The sequence below is a fragment of the Aspergillus steynii genome, assembly GCF_002849105.1.
Source record: "Aspergillus steynii IBT 23096 chromosome Unknown P170scaffold_3, whole genome shotgun sequence".
Taxonomy (NCBI): Eukaryota; Fungi; Ascomycota; class Eurotiomycetes; order Eurotiales; family Aspergillaceae; genus Aspergillus; species Aspergillus steynii.
The window spans coordinates 2,847,811-2,866,662 of NW_020194400.1; the positions used below are offsets into that span (position 1 = coordinate 2,847,811).

At 48.6% G+C, this 18,852-nt stretch overlaps 9 protein-coding genes and 1 non-coding gene across 10 annotated transcripts; 7 read left to right on the plus strand and 3 right to left on the minus strand.

Annotated features, from left to right (window-relative positions):
* Window positions 1-1,505: 1,505 nt before the first annotated feature.
* P170DRAFT_425110 (oxidase ustYa family protein) lies at window positions 1,506-2,061 on the plus strand (the record flags this gene model as incomplete). Its single annotated transcript, XM_024847603.1, has 3 exons — window positions 1,506-1,688; window positions 1,739-1,753; window positions 1,789-2,061. 3 exons carry the CDS (start codon window positions 1,506-1,508, stop codon window positions 2,059-2,061), a joined length of 471 nt encoding a protein of 156 aa, XP_024706110.1.
* Window positions 2,062-2,219: 158 nt separating this feature from the next.
* Window positions 2,220-3,782, minus strand: P170DRAFT_425111 (uncharacterized protein; the record flags this gene model as incomplete). The annotated part of the gene is made up of 4 exons (XM_024847604.1): window positions 2,220-2,264; window positions 2,317-3,351; window positions 3,454-3,657; window positions 3,717-3,782. The coding sequence occupies 4 exons, from the start codon at window positions 3,780-3,782 to the stop codon at window positions 2,220-2,222; spliced, it is 1,350 nt and encodes a 449-aa protein (XP_024706111.1).
* A 1,230-nt stretch (window positions 3,783-5,012) lies between these two features.
* Window positions 5,013-6,472, minus strand: P170DRAFT_474364 (uncharacterized protein; the record flags this gene model as incomplete). Its single annotated transcript, XM_024853131.1, has 4 exons — window positions 5,013-5,140; window positions 5,191-5,394; window positions 5,442-6,364; window positions 6,462-6,472. The coding sequence occupies 4 exons, from the start codon at window positions 6,470-6,472 to the stop codon at window positions 5,013-5,015; spliced, it is 1,266 nt and encodes a 421-aa protein (XP_024706112.1).
* An 812-nt stretch (window positions 6,473-7,284) lies between these two features.
* Window positions 7,285-8,876, plus strand: P170DRAFT_355163 (cytochrome P450; the record flags this gene model as incomplete). Its single annotated transcript, XM_024844077.1, has 2 exons — window positions 7,285-8,218; window positions 8,275-8,876. 2 exons carry the CDS (start codon window positions 7,285-7,287, stop codon window positions 8,874-8,876), a joined length of 1,536 nt encoding a protein of 511 aa, XP_024706113.1.
* Window positions 8,877-9,519: 643 nt separating this feature from the next.
* On the plus strand, window positions 9,520-10,755 carry P170DRAFT_508925 (NAD(P)-dependent alcohol dehydrogenase; the record flags this gene model as incomplete). Its single annotated transcript, XM_024854621.1, has 3 exons — window positions 9,520-9,579; window positions 9,636-9,761; window positions 9,817-10,755. The coding sequence occupies exons 1-3, from the start codon at window positions 9,568-9,570 to the stop codon at window positions 10,753-10,755; spliced, it is 1,077 nt and encodes a 358-aa protein (XP_024706114.1). The 5' UTR covers window positions 9,520-9,567.
* A 771-nt stretch (window positions 10,756-11,526) lies between these two features.
* P170DRAFT_381859 (glycoside hydrolase family 43 protein) lies at window positions 11,527-12,719 on the plus strand (the record flags this gene model as incomplete). The annotated part of the gene is made up of 2 exons (XM_024845585.1): window positions 11,527-11,991; window positions 12,045-12,719. The coding sequence occupies exons 1-2, from the start codon at window positions 11,677-11,679 to the stop codon at window positions 12,717-12,719; spliced, it is 990 nt and encodes a 329-aa protein (XP_024706115.1). The 5' UTR covers window positions 11,527-11,676.
* Window positions 12,720-13,095: 376 nt separating this feature from the next.
* P170DRAFT_t82 lies at window positions 13,096-13,208 on the minus strand. Its single transcript has one exon. It is a non-coding gene; the product is annotated as a tRNA-Ser (tRNA).
* A 274-nt stretch (window positions 13,209-13,482) lies between these two features.
* P170DRAFT_355574 (uncharacterized protein) lies at window positions 13,483-14,933 on the plus strand (the record flags this gene model as incomplete). The annotated part of the gene is made up of 5 exons (XM_024844096.1): window positions 13,483-13,657; window positions 13,716-13,863; window positions 13,913-13,985; window positions 14,034-14,152; window positions 14,207-14,933. The coding sequence occupies 5 exons, from the start codon at window positions 13,483-13,485 to the stop codon at window positions 14,931-14,933; spliced, it is 1,242 nt and encodes a 413-aa protein (XP_024706116.1).
* Window positions 14,934-15,261: 328 nt separating this feature from the next.
* P170DRAFT_446047 (NAD(P)-binding protein) lies at window positions 15,262-16,546 on the plus strand (the record flags this gene model as incomplete). The annotated part of the gene is made up of 5 exons (XM_024850758.1): window positions 15,262-15,303; window positions 15,356-15,613; window positions 15,671-15,782; window positions 15,832-15,891; window positions 15,945-16,546. 5 exons carry the CDS (start codon window positions 15,262-15,264, stop codon window positions 16,544-16,546), a joined length of 1,074 nt encoding a protein of 357 aa, XP_024706117.1.
* Window positions 16,547-16,806: 260 nt separating this feature from the next.
* Window positions 16,807-18,402, plus strand: P170DRAFT_508927 (Zn(II)2Cys6 transcription factor domain-containing protein; the record flags this gene model as incomplete). The annotated part of the gene is made up of 4 exons (XM_024854622.1): window positions 16,807-16,927; window positions 16,984-17,723; window positions 17,773-18,304; window positions 18,353-18,402. Exons 1-4 carry the CDS (start codon window positions 16,867-16,869, stop codon window positions 18,400-18,402), a joined length of 1,383 nt encoding a protein of 460 aa, XP_024706118.1. The 5' UTR covers window positions 16,807-16,866.
* Between the last annotated feature and the right edge of the window lie 450 nt (window positions 18,403-18,852).

Genomic DNA, 18,852 nt, shown 5'->3' on the forward strand with positions numbered 1-18,852 from the left:
CTCTTTGCCACGCTGCAAACGATCTAGTGGCTTACAGGCAATTGCTAAGCGCTCTTCGAGAGTGGTAAGATATCTTCCTGGTATTGTCTGGCGTTTGTTGAGTTCTTGCTTTGTGCTGTAAATTCGCGACCAGATTGCGGATGCCATGCGGTCGCTGCATACGCAAATGGGCACTAGAGGGCCAATGAACGTAAGGAGTATGTAAGAAAAAAACAACGAGCCAATGATTGAAGAGATAGGAGAGATAGGAGAGATAGGAGAGCTAGGAGAGGTAGGAGAGGTAGGAGAGGTAGGAGAGCTAGGCGATGCAGGAGATGCAGGAGAATTAGGCAATGTATGCAAGGTAGGAGAGGTAGGCGATGCAGGTGTTGCAGGAAAGGCAGGAGAGGTAGGAGAGTTAGGAGAGGTAGGAGAAGTAGGAGAGGTACTTAGGAGATTTAGGGAGCAAGGTAGCCGGTGGAGAGAGATATATCGTGAGGCATACAGAAATACATACGTACACTCATTGAAGCCTGACTGCTAGCATAGAGCACGTCATGTCCCGGATCCTACTTTCCAGGTTGCCCGAGATCTAATCCCTGTAGATCCAGGTTGGTGAGACATGCAGGATTACACAATATTACCATGTACTGTTTTAGGGTGTATCTGTATGTATGTTGTATCTTTTACCGACAGTTATGAGACAGTAATTTTCAGTCTTTGCAATTTGTATCATTACACTTTTGAGAATCCTGTATTATGTCCCTGAATAATTTTTTGGGCTGTACTCACTGTATGCAAGCTCTAGGACCTTTCGTAAGAGATTTTTGAAGACTTTTCTCTTCCTAATTCCACGTTCCCTGCGCAAGAATACGTATTTTGGTCTAGTCAGATGTTTGCTTAGATTTTTGTCGCCCACAGCGCAACCCATTAAGGAGTGTGGTGCCCTAATAATAGCAATTAAATTTGTCAACCGTTGGTGGCTAGTTAACTAAAGCTCACCATATGAGCCTGTCTCCCCAAATCCCTCTCTTCTAAGAAAACAACCTTTCGTTTTAGCCTTCTATCATCAGACTAATTGATCCGATGATGGCGAGCTCTTATGCTTTTCTCCCCACGGACATTGACGGAAAAGACCTGTCTGCCAATGAACTCCATATTACTCGACCACGAAGTATATGGAGGGAATGGTCTTTTCTGGCGTGGCTTTCTCTTGCTTCGATATGGGTTTTTACCATACTGTTCAGCATTGCAGCATGGACAAACGGCACTACTGATGCCCGTTGTGCAAGGCATCTGTCAACATGGTGTATGTTGCAGTCAACCCTTCCCTCCGAGAGTATTTCCTGCACTGACTCTGTCTTCGTTTCAAAGCGCCAATGCTTGACGCAGTTGAGTATGTTGACGTGCAGTTTCAGAATGCCTTCCACCAGCCGTCTATATATCGCGGATCGCCAAACATGGAAAGAGAGCAAGCTTGGCTGGATCTATGGAACTGTGCGTATATCATTGTCTACTCAATATGAATGTTAACCCTCATCATCTCCATCTGGCTCAACATTTACCTTGCAGTTGGAGATGTCAATATTCCACTGAACAAGCTTCCCCTTCTGAATAAATCTACCGATGGAGAGTGGAAGCGAGTCGCCCCTGAGCATGGAGGGGGCGTCTATGCGTTGATCGAGACATTTCACCAGATCCACTGCCTGGTCAGTTTTTGGTCCCTACTATCCTCCCCACATCTTTACTACTCTACAAGCTCTCCGGCCGGAAGGTATGTAACCAACTGTTAACCAAATTTCTTCATAGGATGTCATCCGCCAATATACCTACCGCGACGAATGGGACTACAGCAAGACCCCTGCCTTCGACGCTGAGCCACATCTAGTGCGCGCACATGTTGATCACTGCATTGAAACCATCCGGTTGAATCTCATGTGTGTCGGAGATGTGACACCGTTTCTGACGATATCCTCGCCTTCAAGGCCTTTGGGAGAGCTGCCGGACTTCAACACGAAGCATAAATGTCGCAATTTCACGAAATTGCAAGAATGGATGAGGCAGAATTCAATTCCAGCCTAGGGGGAAGATGGAACGAGAGATCTCACCACGCTCTAAAAGCCATACCATGCAACTATCGTGAATGCTTATATGTATACCAAGATTATATTTGACACTTCCTATGGCTTCAATCTCCAATATGGTCAACATCGATTTGCTCGTAGAGCGAGACTCTCACTTCAGGCCTGAATCGTATTCATCTCTTGGTCATAATCTCTATCACTCTACATAGTTGTCAGAAAAATCCATGACCATTCAAGACTCGGTTTGACATACCATAGCATGGGCTCTTTCTCGTCGAACAAAGTAAAGTGTATAGCTGACTATAGTAGATATAGTGCACAGCAGAATGAGCAGACGAAGCACCTCATCAAACTGAAGCCACCTTGTAGTCCAGTACCTCGCAGCAAACGCTGAGCCGTTCTCTGCGGAGAGTACAGCTACCGCCGCTTCAACTGTCACCATTAGGCCTAGTATTGCGCCCGTGACTGAGATCCACAACATGGATGAATGAATCGAACCTTCCGCCGAGTCGCCATCTTGTTTCAGCGCAGGCCACGCTTCCCTGGAGGTACGTAGCGATGTCCAGGAGAGACCAGCAGCCATTGAACCGCCGAGAACGACTGTCAAGATTGGGAGGCTTTCGGCCGTTCTCTGAAGCTCATTTACCCCATAACATGTCGTAAGGACTGCTAGAGCTCCTGTTACTACCCAGGGTGTGGCAGGCGTCGAAGCAATGGCCCATGAATATGGATCCGTCCCCGATCGTGGCAGGACAAATAAAAGATACCCTAAAGTCACAATCTGAAAGGAGTCGAAAGCAGTGCTCACCCAGCCTAGGATATTCGTGGTATCCGGCAGCGTTCGAGACGCATAACTTGCCCAGCGTACGGCCACATTCGCGAATGAGAGGAAAACCAGAGAGTGCAGGAATACGCTTGCCATGCCTCTCTGCTTTATATGAAATGCCCAAATCGCGACATATAGCATGCTCCAACCAGCGACTGCGACCGAGAGGTATTTATACAGGTAGAGACACGGACGTTGGAACGCGGGCAGTAGTCCGTCGACGTCTCGGACTGTCATCAATCCAGAGTATCGGCGGGTCGAATAGCCGTACGTTGCGGCGCAGTAGAAACCCTGGTTCTGCACGGGATAGATTATGGTCTCATGTTCGCTCAGATTGACGGCTCGAGTAATGATCGGGCGATTCGCATTTTCAAATGCTTCCGGGGTAACAATGAATGAGCCAAGCTGTTCGGCAGGGCAAATGCCATTCTTCACATTTTGGGGCGTGCATATAATTTCTTTCTATGATAACCAAATGTTGAGTTAGATCAAGCTCTTGAAAATTAATGAGAGCGTTTAGAGCTGTCTGGAACACAGGTATAGGTTGGTTTGTCGGATACTGACCGTTTCGCTTCCCGCTGGTTTATGTCCACCCAGATGCTCGTCCCCCAACTCAAAAATGACAAGACTGACAATACTAGAACTTTCAATGCCTGAGATCGATGATACTGGTTCCATTTGAACGATGATGCTAGGTTGGAGGAGCCCCGAGAATTTCTGCGACTGGCGGATACCAGTGCAGCGTTGATGAAGCTTCGGGGATGGATCCTAGTTGAAGGTACCTCCAATGTCAACACCTGCCAAATCGCTTCCAGTTCGATACTCACCAGCTTCATTACTTCTGCAATTACAGTGGTGCCGAAAAATAGGAAAATGGGGCGATAAAGCTGCATAACTGCGGGTGCCTGAGGCGACGAGGAATGATAGACCAGAGTATAATGGACAAAATTGGAGAGGGAACGGACGGTCTCGGAGGGATTATTGATTGATAATTCCTGGTGATCGAGGTCATTTCTTATGTAGACTTCGCCCTGGCCCAATGCGCCCTAGCTAATAAACTAATGAGGCGGGACGGCCACGGGCGGGAGACCGGGATATGCTGCGGTGGAACCGCTGTGCCATGCAGGGATTCGTGACATCATCTAGGTACTGAACTTGACGTACGCACTAGTATGAGTTATTGTATCAAATCACCTAGGGAAAGATTATTTAGTAGGTAGACTGCTATCCGCTTCTACCCACTCGGAGATCACAATTCAATGCGACCTGGTCACCTGGAAGCCTACAGAAAATACATTTGGCAATTTAACAAAACATCACAGAGCGAAACCAAAGCAACAAGCCCATAATATCTCCCCAAAGCGTCTTGACTGCAGCTATAATGTTCAAGAGGAAGACCGCTACCGTGTTGCATAAAGTATTCAGAGGTGCCCGCTCGGTCGTGGGTGCCCACTCGGGTGTGAAATACGTTAATGTGCGTATGTTCCACGACTCAGGATATTCCAGGTCGAGTTATCTAGTTCAGGTACTCGTCAAGCAGAGGTTTTCCCTCTGCCAGCCTTTCATTCCTTCACTAGATGATGATTTTTCTCGTGTTTTCGAAGATAGCTAGGATTGTATTCTCGACTACACTATTCACATAAACGCTTTCTTCAGAACTATGATTAGCTTGAAGGCGGGGCTGGGTGCTGCATAGGGCTTGGTTGCAAAAGTCTCTGGGATTTCGCTGCTCTTTGTTGCTCCTGATAAGGCGTTGAGAACTGTGTTTCAACAAGTGTGCCCTCGGGCATCCTGCTCCGAGAGGACTATCAGCGCGCGATTTCTTTTGGGGATAATAATAAATACTCAAGTACAGACCATTTGCTGGTCTCATAAACATATTGTCTCTAGTTTTTAGTAAATGCATTTCTATCTTGCGTATGTATTTGACATATTTCAAACCTAGATGGGATCGCTCATAGTAAAGGGAAACTTGCTTAAGACTGAATTATTTTACACAATGAATAAGGAGTGACAACAACAACAATAACAACAACAATAGGGACGTTAACCCAGCCGGCGCTCACTCATGTCCTAAAGATGAATCTCCGAAGCACATAATGTACACCAGATCAAATCAATGTTCATTTACTCAGCCCAAGCTGAAGCTGAGTCTGCCTATCCCGCGTATAAAACCCCATGCGAGTTTCTATATGATCAAGAACACCCCACAGCCTAGTTTTCAACGCCAGTGAAGAGAGATATTTCGCCGCTACGAGAGGTTAGTTCGGCTCGTGTTTGGATAGGAAGTCAGTCACGCACAGTAGAATATAGGGTTCACCGCCACCACTAATGCACTATCTGCAAGATCGGAAGAGAGACAAATGGACGCGATGGCACGAGCATGGTGACGAATCGACCCCATCACGTCGGTCTGCCCTGTCGGTGGCGAGCCTGCGCTAGACTTCTCCAAAAGGCATTCATAGGCTAGAATCTTAGCCATATGGTAGTATAGGCACAAAGCGGCTATCATTGTTAGCCAGTGGGGATCTCAATGAGATTGTCGAGCTTACAGGCCGCTGGGACATGGAACCAAACTCTGAACAGCCTCTCGTCCTCGAATAGCGCATGCTTCATGTGAATTCCGCGAACGTGAGAAGGCAGAGAAGTCCATAGCAAATCGATATCGGATACAAGACCTTCAAAGTCTCGCAACTCGACACTCGACCAGTGTTCAATTTTGACTGTGAACTTAGCTTCGATCACCCTTGCCAGCAGCCAGAGAATCTTTTTCCCGAACCAGTCTTCCACGGGAACTGCGTTCGCTGGAATGGCTGGCCACTTGGCCGGCGGCGTCAGCGTTGGACGCTCATTGACCAGCGCCAGGGCGACGTCTTGTCGCGCGTAGATCCAGAAACTGGCCTGTTCAAAGGGGGTTCCTTCTTCCCCGATATTCCGAGATAATATCAGAGTATGTGCGCCGTAAAGATGCCTTTGGTAGTCGATTCCGGGTTGCGTTAGTAGCTCGTAGCTACCCAGCAAGATAGTACCAGCTAGTACAAGCTCGCTATCGGTGCTCTGCTCAGTAAGCTCCTTGATGAGTAGACTGAGGCTCTCGCCGTAGAAACGAGATGACACGGGTTCCCAGAGAAACTTGTTGTCGATCAGACTCATTTGTCTGGCGGAGAGGGCACAGACTGCGTGCATGAGAAGCGGAGAAGACAGCGAATACATCACAACCTCGTTCTGGTACGTATGGGAGCAATCGAAGATGTCCATCCAAGCCCCGATTCCATTTTGGTAGAGTCTCAAAAGTGCACCTGTCTCCTCGGTCAAGATGCTAACTGAGTCGATAGCTGGGTGAGAATAAGACGGGGCTGAGAGGCTATTGACGCTGAATACTTGTTGGAAGATCTCATACGTTGATTCTGGAATATGAGCATCCTGTGATGTCTGTTGCGGGGGCCTTGTAATAGCTGGCGTTGGGAATTGGGGACTTGGGTTTTCATCAGTTGTTGTTGGGTTGGGAGGACTCGGCAATCGCGCCTGAACGATGAATTCAGACGGGTTGCAATCGAGATGCTTGCGAATACAATAACCGCATGGTGTTTGTTCGTCGCACTTGATACGTCTGTTGCGGCAGTTTTTACTGCGCGGTCAGTACGAATGATCACACGGGATCTCAGATTCGTCTCACCAGCCTAGATTCCGTCTCGATTAGTACGCTACCACGGACCAGGTGGGGAATATGAACCTATTCTGCGACGTTTGTGCGCTCGACGAGGTTTCCCAGTTGGCATGACTGTGGGGATAGGATTGGAGCTGTTCCACTCAAACGCCCCAATCCGGCTTCCCAATGATATTTGTAGCCCCTAAAAACAGCGCAAAAGCCCATACGACGTAAAGAGCGAGTCTGCAGCTCAGAAATGACATATATGAGGAATCAATGGGGTAGTGTGTGGAGTTTTGAACAGCCGAAGTGCGGAGAACAAAAGCCCCAGTTCGAATGGTATGTGGGGTACGGCAGACGGCAGGGCTCACTCTGTCAAAAGCTGGGTTGCTGGGATTCGGTCGGAAGTAGCCTCTGCAAGACAACCCGATCTTAAAACCGAGTATACATCGACATGCATCTCCTGTGGACACTGCTAGGGGTGCTCTTAGCTTTCCTAAAGCGGATAGTTAAGCGCGCCCTCCCAAAACGGAATGCCAACCGACGGCAACGATATCCCACCGCCAGATATGCGTCGTCCAGTATTCGTTGTCACCAGATAAATATGACGTTGAGAGAGTCTTATAGGTATGCGGGATGGTCGTGGAGGGTATATAAGGGCGCAGGAGAACACTGGCTTCGCCAGCAGTTTCATTTTCCATTCTAAATCTCACTCTGTTCATTAAAAAATATCAAAAACACCGAAAATGGCACTACTTCTTGTGTCCTTCATCCTAGCCTGGCTCTTCATTACACCCTTTGCAACTTACCTATACGATCCCAAACGCTTACGAAAGTATCCCAACCAGAACTTCTTATCAGGGCTTACAAGTCTGGCATACGTCTACGAGCGACGCAAGTCTTTCCGAACGCGAGACCTCCGTATCCAGCACGAAAGACACCCCATCCTTCGAACTGGCCCCAGTGTCTTATCCTTTGGCAGCGTGAGCGCAATCAAAGATATCTATGGGCACGGGTCTCCTTGTCTCAAAGACGACGTGTATAAACTGATCACCGGAGACCATCCTCATATCCTCAACGTCGTGGACAAAGACGACCATGCTCGCAAACGCCGCATGCTGTCCAATGCATTCGCGACTCGAAATCTCGAGCAATGGGAATTCAAAATCACGGACAAGGTCGAGAAAATGGTCACGCAATTTGATAAACGATGCACCAATCCGCTCGTCGGCTCGGAAGTCTGCCCGGATGAATTGACAATTGATTTTCGGCGGTGGTCGAATCTTTTCACGTTTGATGCGATCGCTGATATTGCTATGACTGAGCGCCTGGGCTTGATTGAGTCCGGGACTGACCTGGTCAAATGCAATGTGGGAAATGGTGTGCAGAGTTTGAGCCTGATTGAGAGCTTGCATTGTGGAGGCCGCGTAGTCTCTCGATTTGTCGGAGCCGCTGATTGGTTTCACCTTCTGAAAGGCCTGGCTAAGATATTTTCCCCGCATTTCCGAGCGCACTCAGACGACTTTGGGCATATAGTCAATATGCTGACCGATGCGAGATTGGAGAAACATCAAAAGGGCGAAAAGCTGAGTGACTTCCTGGGTTGCCTTATTGAGGACCGGACGGGGAAGAACCGGGGTCTCGACCGTGCCGAGATAAAAGCTGAAACAAGCATTCTGTGTAAGGAATTTTATTCAATAACAAAGTTCGAAGCTAATATCTATTGCCTTGCACAGTGGATGCGGGATCTGATACCACTGCGATCGCTTTGACTAATGTCCTTTACTATTTGATCAAGCACCCGAATGCCCTTCGCAAGCTCCGGGAGGAAGTGGACGTCATACTAACTGGAGAAGAGATTGCCCCATATGCAAAAGTAAAAAGTCTTCCGTACCTGAGAGCCTGCCTCGACGAATCACTACGAATCTCTCCTCCCCTTCCTCGAGGACTCGAGCGAAAGACGCCCCCGCAAGGCATGGAGATTATAGGGGAGCAAATCACAGGCGGTGTCACTGTTTCAGTCCCGGCCTATGTCGCTCATCGTGACCCGATTTTGTTTCCCAAGCCGGACTCATACATGCCCGAACGATGGTTGGACGAGTCGGAGGCTACGAAGGATATGAGGGCCGCCTTCATCCCATTCACCACCGGGGCACGAGCATGTCTTGGACGAAATATTACGATGATGGAACAGCAGATTCTCGTTGCGACATTGGTCCATCGATATGACTTTGCGCTTCCGTCTAATGACTGGAACTTGGATTGGGAAGAAGCATTTAATTTGTGGCCGGCGAAAATGCCGTTGAAAATCTGGAGGCGTGAAACACAGGAGGCGTAGATTGTGTTCTTAGGTGGTAGACGGATCATTTTCTCGGTGCTGTTTTTTTCAATCTCAATTCTTGCCATTCGAATGCACCGTGGATATTTAATTCTGCATGATGAATGGCTCAGCTAGCTATATTATTTTTGGTTTTGCCTGAGTCTTAGTTTGAAGTAGATCACAGCGCGTATCAGCGTCTAAGCAATGCTTCAAATCCTGTCCATAGAATCCTCTTTCAAAGACGTACAGGTCGAAGATACAAGGAATCCATTCTTGGCTTGTCGTTGCGCAGTCGACGGACGTGACTCGCCGCGGTTGATAGCGCACCGAAAAGCAAGGCTCATATCTCCAAGAAAAACATTGCTGGAGGGCGGGTCTGCCCCGCAGCATAATACGCTAGCTGTAAGCTGCAGACTGCCCTAGTTGGACACTCATTTCTGGGGCGTAGTAACACAAAAGGTGGGCTGTCCTGGCGGCGAAGAGTGCTCCGAGGTGGGCAGCGGTTTCATTCGCTCGAAGCTGTGCATCGGCCAACATCACGCCGAGATCCTGGAGAGCAAGTAATCGTGTAAATGCCAGTCATGTATGGTTCTAATCCGCAATTAATCTATCACATCTTCGATGTTGGATCAATATTAAACTTCCAAGATCCAACAGATCTCGGTACGGAAAGTTGATTGTTGGATACTAGGGGGTTTGGCAATTCAAAATGACTGAAATCGTACGTCCCTCATCTTAGCGACATCCCAGGCATCTCCAGGACTGACCACGCAACAGAAAAACCTCTGCTGTCTTCTCTACGGGCCTGGGAAGGCACGATTTGAGAACCGTGAGGTTCCTCCGCTCGATGATCCCCACGACATTCTCGTTCGCATTGCATACGTGGGTGTTTGCGGCAGCGATGTCAGTCCTATCCCACTTACTCGATTCTCTGAAACCATTTTAATCGTATTCAAAGGCTCATTTCTGGACCCATGGCGGTGTGATGCGCATGGTATCTGACGAAAAACCACTCGTCATGGGCCACGAAGCGTCTGGAATCGTCCACTCCATCGGACCAGCAGTAACAAGCGTCGTCCCCGGGGATCGAGTCACCATCGAACCCGGCTTTTCCTGCCGAAGGTGTAAGCAGTGCAAAGTGGGGAAGTATAACCTCTGCGCAGACATGAAGTTTGCAGCCGATCCTCCCGATAACCACGGCACGCTGGCTCGCGTGTTCCGCACCCCTGAAGACTTTGTGTACAAGATCCCAGACTCCGTGTCCCTGGAAGAGGGTGTTCTCGTGGAACCGTTGAGTGTTGCGGTCCACGGTGCTCGGCTTGCTGGTCTTTCCGCTGGGCAGACTGTACTTGTGCAGGGATCGGGGACCATTGGCCTTCTTGCCGCTGCGACGGCGAAGGCATTCGGTGCGAAGGAGGTTTTTCTGTCGGACATTAACCAGGTCAAGCTTGATTTTGCGAGGGGTTTCGTTGGTTGTAAGACATTCATGCCGGATCTCAAGTCTACGCCTGACCGGGAAGCTGCGAGGATGAAGGAGGAGTTGGGTCTTGGAGAGGGAGTGGATGTCGTTCTAGAGTGCACAGGAGTTGAATCATCGGTCCAGACGGGTATCTATGCATCCGGACCGGATGGCGTGGTTGTTCAGATTGGACTTGGGAAGCCAGATCTGACTCTTCCGATTTTGCACATGTGTGAGAAAGAGACGGTTTTTAAAACGGCGTGGCGATATGCTCCGGGAGATTATGAGATCGCTCTTTCTTTACTCAGCTCTGGCAGGATCTCGGTGAAGGCCTTGATTAGCACCATTGTTCCCTTCGAAAAGGCGCCGGAGGCTTGGGAGATGACGAAGAATGGGCAGGGTATCAAAAATCTTATCCGAGGAGTTCAGGATGATTAATGTATTAGTTAGAAAGATGAAAATAAACAGACCCCTTTTCGGAACTACAGACAAGACACACTTATCCTCTGTATCCATTTGCCTAAAACCATAATGACCTATCTTCTAAAATGTACAGTTGACTATCATTTGGAAACCAAGTCGTTGCCTTTCTGCATTCAATCATTAGTCGGATCTCAGTTACTTGCATGATCACTCGTGACCTTTTACAGACCCTGCTACTTCGTAGTAACCAAATACTTAATAGGTATTTACTCAAGCACTTCTTTGGACATGTCAAACCCGTCCTTTCCTTTTTTGGAACGCTAGATCCACCGGTCGTTACATCATATATTCGAAGCTTAGCTTTGATATTCTCAGGGGTCAGAAGCTTGCCATAATATGGTCTGATAGGCGACATTCCCTGAATTACAGGATGCACCGCCCGGCTGACAGGAGGCTATGGTGCTGGGGCCGACTTTTTAGCTACTCGCTGCAGAATACGAGGACGTGGCCAATCACGGAACGAGAGTGGATATCATAGCCGTCTCCTCATCGGCAGTTGAATAGAGAATTTGAAGAAAGCGTCGCTCACCTCGTTCAACATAACCTCAAATATCGACTAGGATATATGCCAAGGGTCACCATAAACCGTAGGTATACAAAGGATTTCCCCGATCCAGTGACTGTACCATAACACCGGGTTCAAGATGTTCTTCCTTATTAAACCCCAGACCCGAAACATTGTGCAGACCCTGTTCAGCAAATTATAATTGGCCCCATCACCGCCCGGTGGAGCATCCAGCATGCCGATCCCCCTTCCCAGTAGTCCTCACGATTATCTGGTTTGAGTAAGCCACTGCGAGCCCGATTAGGGAAAAACATTACGGATCTACTCGCGTATAAAAGCGCCTGTTTCCGCCCATAGCACTTGTTGTTTTGATGGTATCATGCACCATTAAGATACAGAAAATGCCTATCCGAGCTGCTCTCGCTTTCTCCCTCCTGTCCAGCTACGCCTGGGCCGACTCGTGGCAAGTCATCGATAGCGACTTTCCCGACCCCAACGTGATCCAGACGGATGATGGATACTACGCCTTCGGAACGACAAGCGGTGGCATCAACGCGCAGATCGCGCACTCATCTGACTTCAACACCTGGGAGAAACTGGACACAGATGCCCTCCCCGGTCCATTCCCCGACTGGGTGAAGGATGATGCGCATCCAGGGATTTGGGCCCCGGATGTTATCCAGCGGGTATGTCGTTCTCTCTCCCCAAGAACCACATCATATAAACTAAACATACTCAGGACGACGGAACATTCGTGATGTACTACTCCGCGGCCGCCCGCGAAGACGACAGCAAGCACTGTCTGGGCGCCGCCACATCCGACTCGATCACGGGACCCTACGAGCCCTCATCCGACTCTCTCGCGTGTCCTCTTGATCAAGGCGGTGCCATCGACGCCGCCGGGTTCAAAGACTCAGACGGCACGTTCTACGTCGTGTACAAGATCGACGGCAACAGTTTGAACGGCGACGGGACGACCCATCCCACGCCGATCATGCTGCAAAAGCTGCAAGCGGACGCAGTGACTCCCGATGGCGACGCGGTGCAGATTCTCGACCGTGACGACAACGACGGCCCGCTTGTCGAGGCCCCCTCGCTGGTCAAGTCCGGCGATAAGTACTTTTTGTCGTTCTCGTCGAACATGTATAACACCAAGAAGTATGATGTTAGTTATGCAACTGCTGATGCGGTCGGCGGGCCGTATACCAAGGCGCAGGCGCCGGATGCCCCGTTGCTGGTGTCTGGGGATCCTAGCGATGTTGGGGGCTTGGGTGGTCCGGGTGGTGCTGATTTCCGGGAGGATGGGAAGGCGATTTTGTTCCATGCTTTTAATAACGGGGAGAATTTGGATGAGGGGAGAGGGGTTTGGGCTGCGAATATTAATTTCGATGGCGGAGTTATTCATGTTGAATAGACACGGAGCACATATATATAGTTTTGTGAGAACGCAGCAGATAATTAAGCAACCGGCACGAGTTTTTCCAAGAGGCTATAAGGTGAGACGAATATGAGAACCATTTACTTGGGCTGGACCTTTACTAGGTAGCTTATTTTCCTAGCTATATAATGTAGAGAAAGTCTTAGAATCGAGGTAAATTATAAAAAGACGATGTTTTTCTTCGTAGAAGGGAAGAGGGGGGACCTAGGTAGGTGTGGAGTTTCCGTGTTCAAGGGGCGCATTCCATCCATCCACCAATAAAAATAAGGACGAGACCCACCGTCAAATCAATGCCTTCCGGCGATTGGCCAAGGAAAAGATTGGACAATGGGGGCCGAGAAAAAAAAAGAATCGACAACTGCAGGATTCGAACCTGCGACCCCGAAGGGATAAGATATCAATATTTGAGGAGGTTGGAAACCTCTCAATTCGAGTCTTACGCCTTAACCACTCGGCCAAATTGCCGGATTGTTGAAAAGCCGGGCGGGCTATCGCAACTTAATGTAAACTTTACTAACTTACCCCTGTTTCTAGCCAAATTAATTTAGAACAAGAACAATAAATCGCTTTGCTCAATGACTACTTCAACTCGGAACTCCGATTGATGGCAACCTCTTCCGAGTTTTAATCTACACCTTACTGCTTTGCATGTAGCTCAACCTCTCAATATGTTTGTTAAATAGCCCCTTGTTGCCGGCAGAATTCAATCACTCATCTCAGATCGTTCTAACCAACTACTATGTACGACATCGTCCTCCTCGGAGCAACGGGCTATACCGGCTCCCTTTGCGCCACATTCATCGTGGAAAACTTCCCATCCACCTTGAAATGGTGTATCGCTGGTAGATCAGCTACTCGTCTGGAGAAGCTAGTCAAGGACCTAACGGCTCAGAGCCCCGACAGACTACAGCCTGGTAAGTTTTCATTCCTCGCGGCCATTTAGTGGAAAAAGCTAAGATGTCATATAACTAGCAATTGAGACTGTTGAGATCAACACAACCAGCCTTGAGCCGCTTGTCAAAAGCGCTAAAGTGATCATCAATGGTATAGGGCCTTACCATAAGTTGTCGACGCCAGTTGTGGACGTGTGTGCCCGGGTAGGGACGCACTATGTTGATTTGTAAGTGTCTTGTTTCGGAATATATAAGAATTGATACTGAAAAAGACAGCACCACGGAGACACTATGGATCAGAGACATGATTGAAAAATATCACAAATTAGCACAGGACAGTGGAGCTATAGTATGTGCGTCTCATTGTTGGACATGGACGTCGTCTAATGCGAATCAGATAATCCCCGGCATATCTCCGTCTGGTGTCTCAGATATTCTTGCATGGCTACTTGTGAAGAAAATCCGAGAGACTTTTGGTCAGAATGTATCCGAGATCGTCTGCTCGGGTAAACTGGAGTAAGTTATTCATCTGCCTGGCCAAGGGTTGTTTTCATACTAAACCTTCTACAGCATCAAAGCCATGACGGGCGGTTCTCTCACGACTGTTCTAGATGTCTTTTCAACTTACGGAACCAGCTGGTTCCTCTGCCCCTCTCCTTCAATTTTGTCTCCAAAACCTCAGGTTTCCCCGAGAACTATTCCAAAGGAACCACTGGTCACTCGTCTGTTCGGGTATCGCCATTCACCGGAGCTTGGCCATTTGACGACTTCATTCAACGGCTCTGGAAACGAAGCCATCGTCTATCGCAGCGCCAGCCAAAATCCTAATCTCTATGGGGCAAGTTTTCAATTCAAGGAGTATTTGCCAGCTCCTGGAGTATTCGGTGCCATTCTTATCCATTTCCTAACGAAACTACTTGTTGTCTTCTTGTCAATCAGCCCTATCCGTGCTCTCATCAAAGCCCTGATTGCTGGGAAAATGGATCTCAATCCCGATATTACCCAACTACGCAGCAAAGAAAGCGTCGAATTCCACGCCGTCGGCAAAGTTCAGGATTCTTCGGACTTTCGCGCCTGGGCATCGTTTACGCGCAAGGGTGCGTTGTACGAGTTTGCGGCGCTGATGAGCTGCGTTGGAGCGGGTGTTTTACTGGAAAAACATTCTAAGAGTGGAAAGTCTGAGGAGAAGAACGATAGGTTGAAGGGTGTTGTTACTCCGTCTGCGTTGGGGATGAAGTTTGTTGAGAGAGTGAGGGATGCAGGCATTGAGGTCAATGTAGGTTTGTTGGATCGGTGAGAAGCTATCTCTCCAGTCTCTTATTGGTCTGGCATATCTTGATATGGTCCACACTGGGATTTTAGTGCGCCCCTCGCTCGGAGGGCTAGGTTGGCTAGATAGATCTAACTCGGAACTGCGGGTTCCAGTAAGGAATGGCCTAGGCTGCGCTGCGGAGGCTAGCATAAAGCAGATGTATTTATTAGAGCAACGTGATCGGTGAAAAGAATAATTAGACTTTGGCCTTTACAATTGCCATTTAAGTCAAACAAATTATTGTTTTATCTTGTGATACCCGGATCCTCAAACCTGGAAATTTAGTTTGACACCGACTTTGCTCACCCACAAGATGACAGACAACAAGGGAAATGTCAAATCCAAAAGGCTCCTGGTATGACGGGCCCTCTGATATACATGGAACAAAGATATCTAATCGATTGCAGATCACCGGGGTAACAGGGTATATTGGATTCAAAACCCTCACTACTGCTCTTGATCGAGGATATGAAGTGCGCGCGGTAGTCCGCAGCGAGAAGAGCATCTCCGAATTACAGCACAAAAATTATTTACTTAGCAAAAGCGTCAAACTAGGCAAGTTGGAGTTTGTGATCGTATCCGACTTTCTCAAAGAAGATGCTGTCTTGAATGTTCTTGCCGGGGTAACGGAGATAATTCATATTGCTTCCCCGCTGGCAATCGAGGTGAGTCTGTTTTATTGAATTTATATTATTGGTAAGGCTAACAAATACGCATTGTAGAGCAATGACTACGACTCTGATATCATAAAACCAGCCATTAAAATGGTTACTACTGTGCTGGAGGCAGCTACTCGTGTGCCTACGATTCGTCGAGTTGTGTTGACCTCGTCATGTACGGACAACTCTTTATACATAAAAAATGAGACTGACTCATTTCAAAGGCGTGACCCTGATACCATTTGAATGGAACATGACCCCCGATAGCGAGAGACTCTACACAGGTGAAAAAAGACCGCCCCCAAATACCACATAATTCTACCTAACAACTCTCTAGAAATCGACATAAACAGCAAAGTCACAGGCCCATTCTCCAGCGCAATGGAAGCCTACTGGGCATCCAAGGCTCTCGCACGGATCGAAACCAAACAGTTCATGGCTCTAAATAAGCCTCATTTTGATTTCGTGAATCTCCTGCCCTCTGTCGTCCTTGGACCAGATGATCGCCTCAGCAAAGATACCCATTCAATCGATTCTTTGCTCCAGGGTACTCGGGCGGCTGTCCTGGCGCCTGCACTCTCCTCTTCCCTCAATTCGCCTTTTCCCTATGTCGGAGCTCCAGTCCATGTGGCTGATGTAGCGCGCGCTCATGTTGACGCGGTGGACATTGACCGGATACCGGGCAACACTGAGTATATTCTTTCTTCGGACACGCCGGAGGGGGTTGTGTGGGATCGTCATGTTCGGGATATTGCTCGGAAATACTTTCCCACTGAGATTGAGAGCGGAAGTCTACCGTTGCAGGGATCTTTGAGCAGCATTAAGTGGCGATTGGATGCTAGTAAGACTAAAGAGGATTTTGGATGGGAGTTTACTAGTTTCGAGGAGACGATGAAAGGGTTGATTGGGCAGTATTTGCAGCTGCGAGAGGAAAAATGACAGAAGGGACTTTCTTGAATGGACAGACTACTATTAAGCTATGGTGTAATTTGTATTGTTGTCATTAATTGCCATGGCCTGCTGGTCAATGACAAAAATTAGACACAGTATTTACTGCGTATAGCGCCGGACCATGATCCGCATTCTGATTGGTCGGATCGATTCCGGGGCCAACTCGGAATTCCGAGTTTCGATTAATAATGCGATATCGATCAACATCTATCATTCACCTACTCATTCGACCTGATCCATATGTTCATGTGGGATAACCAGTAGTTCAAAATTTGTTGTCCTACAGATAGCCGCTTCAGACAGACTCAATGAATTCTTCAGCAGCACAAAGGTCTGAGTGTCCGCGCTGCGGTACAAAGTTTGGGCATCGTAAGCTTCTGACGCCTCAACTCAACGTACGAGAGCATGATTAGTTAACAAAACAGGGTCCTCTCTCGTTCGCCATCTGAGAAGAAACTGTAACGAGCCACAAGCGAACACGATTCGGCGCAAATCATGTAGTCAATGTGCGTCAGACAAGACACGATGCAGCCTGCAACGGCCCAATTGCTCGCGATGCACATCGCGTGGACTGGCCTGTCAATATCCAACCCCGAGTTCCGACGCCGCGCCGGCCAGTAATGAGATCCCGCAGGCTCCGGTATTGGATGGCCACTTTGATGGCTTGCATATGTTATCGCATGCTCCATTGGCGCAGGTGGGGGAGGTGGAGCCTTTGTCGGACTCCATTTTCTCCAACCTAGATGACATTGACTTTAACAACTTAGGGAGTCTCCCATGGTCATTGCGTCGAGTTGAGGATGCTGGAACCGGCATAGTAATCAGCGACGATCAAATGAACCAGAACCTGGCAACGCCTGAGCTCATATCTGCCCCGCTAACCCCGGGGCTAGAAGCAGCTCAGACGCCGGAAACTGCGTCCGAGGCACTAGTTAACCACAGCATGGAGATCATCTTCCGCGTTGTCCGCACATGGCCCAAGATGCTGGCCGAAGAATTCCAACTTCCTCCACTTGTGCATCCCACTCAAGTGTCGCCTAATAAAACGGCCCAGCCCTTGGCGCATTGCATCACGTTATCGAAGATGTGGCACGGGCAATGCAAGGGAGCAGAGCAAATGGTTTACAGCACCATTCTCCGAGAACTCACCAATCTGCTAGATGATGTAAATTCAGCTTCTCCTTGAACTTTATCTCGTGTCTAAATATCCACAGTTTCGCGACTACGACGAGGAAACCCTCCTCGCAGCGCTTCAAGCTGTAGTAATATACACCATCATCCTCCTGTTCCCGTCCAAAGACGCCCTCTGGAAACTCCCTGAAGACAGCACCATCTTCTTCCAAACACAGCGTCTTGTTTATCACGTTGTCAGCACAGGGCTATTTCTACAAGAAGAGCGAGAACAAAAACAACCGTCCTTCTACGCCTGGCTACATGTCACGTCTAAACGCCGGGCCGTGCTTTCTCTCTACCTACTACAATGGGCATATTCGGTCTTCCACGGCACTTCGTCGTTCGATTGCAAAGAGCTGGGGTTTATGCCCGCCCCTGCGGCGAAGATCCTCTGGGAGGCGCACGATGAGCACGCGTGGAACACGCGGTATATTCGGTGGCTGGCGAGATGGGGTGGTCAGGGGTATCTGCAGGGAGAGTTTGATAAGATCAAGCGGGGGATTGTGATGGAGGCGAGGGCGGAGAAGTGGCTGGAGGAGACGGACGAGTTTGGGTTTATTATGATTTCTATTGGTGAGTTGCTTGGTCTTTGAGTTTGGATTGGTATGCTGACGGAGGTAGTTAATGCGACGGATTATCATCCGCCTTTGTTTGGGGCTTTGGTGTGCTAAGCTCTGATTTCTGCAGAAGCACAAATCTAGTCAGGTTTACTGGGATGCTTAGGAATTTGGGATCATCATAGCAGTATCCCAAAAGTAGACAACAACTCGAGTCATGTCGTGACTCCCATTGCACATTTATTAGCATTCTATCTTTCCGCAATTCCCTTCAATTAGACATTGACAAGACTAAGGGACTGCGCCGAAGCGAGTGATTACTGCAATAAATGCGGGTATAGTTCTAGGAAGGCCAATCTTCGAGAACACAGATGATGTAACTCGGAGGGATTTCAAGTTATTTGTGATATTAGGAACCGTGGAATGTGGGCTGTGGCTGAGGGCCGAGCCATGATCCCCAGAACACTCGGCTCGATTTCAGCTAACAATTCCAGCATTTTTCTTGTCACAACACACAGCAGAGAGCCCAAGTAATTCATAAATTCTATGATCGCTATATCGCTG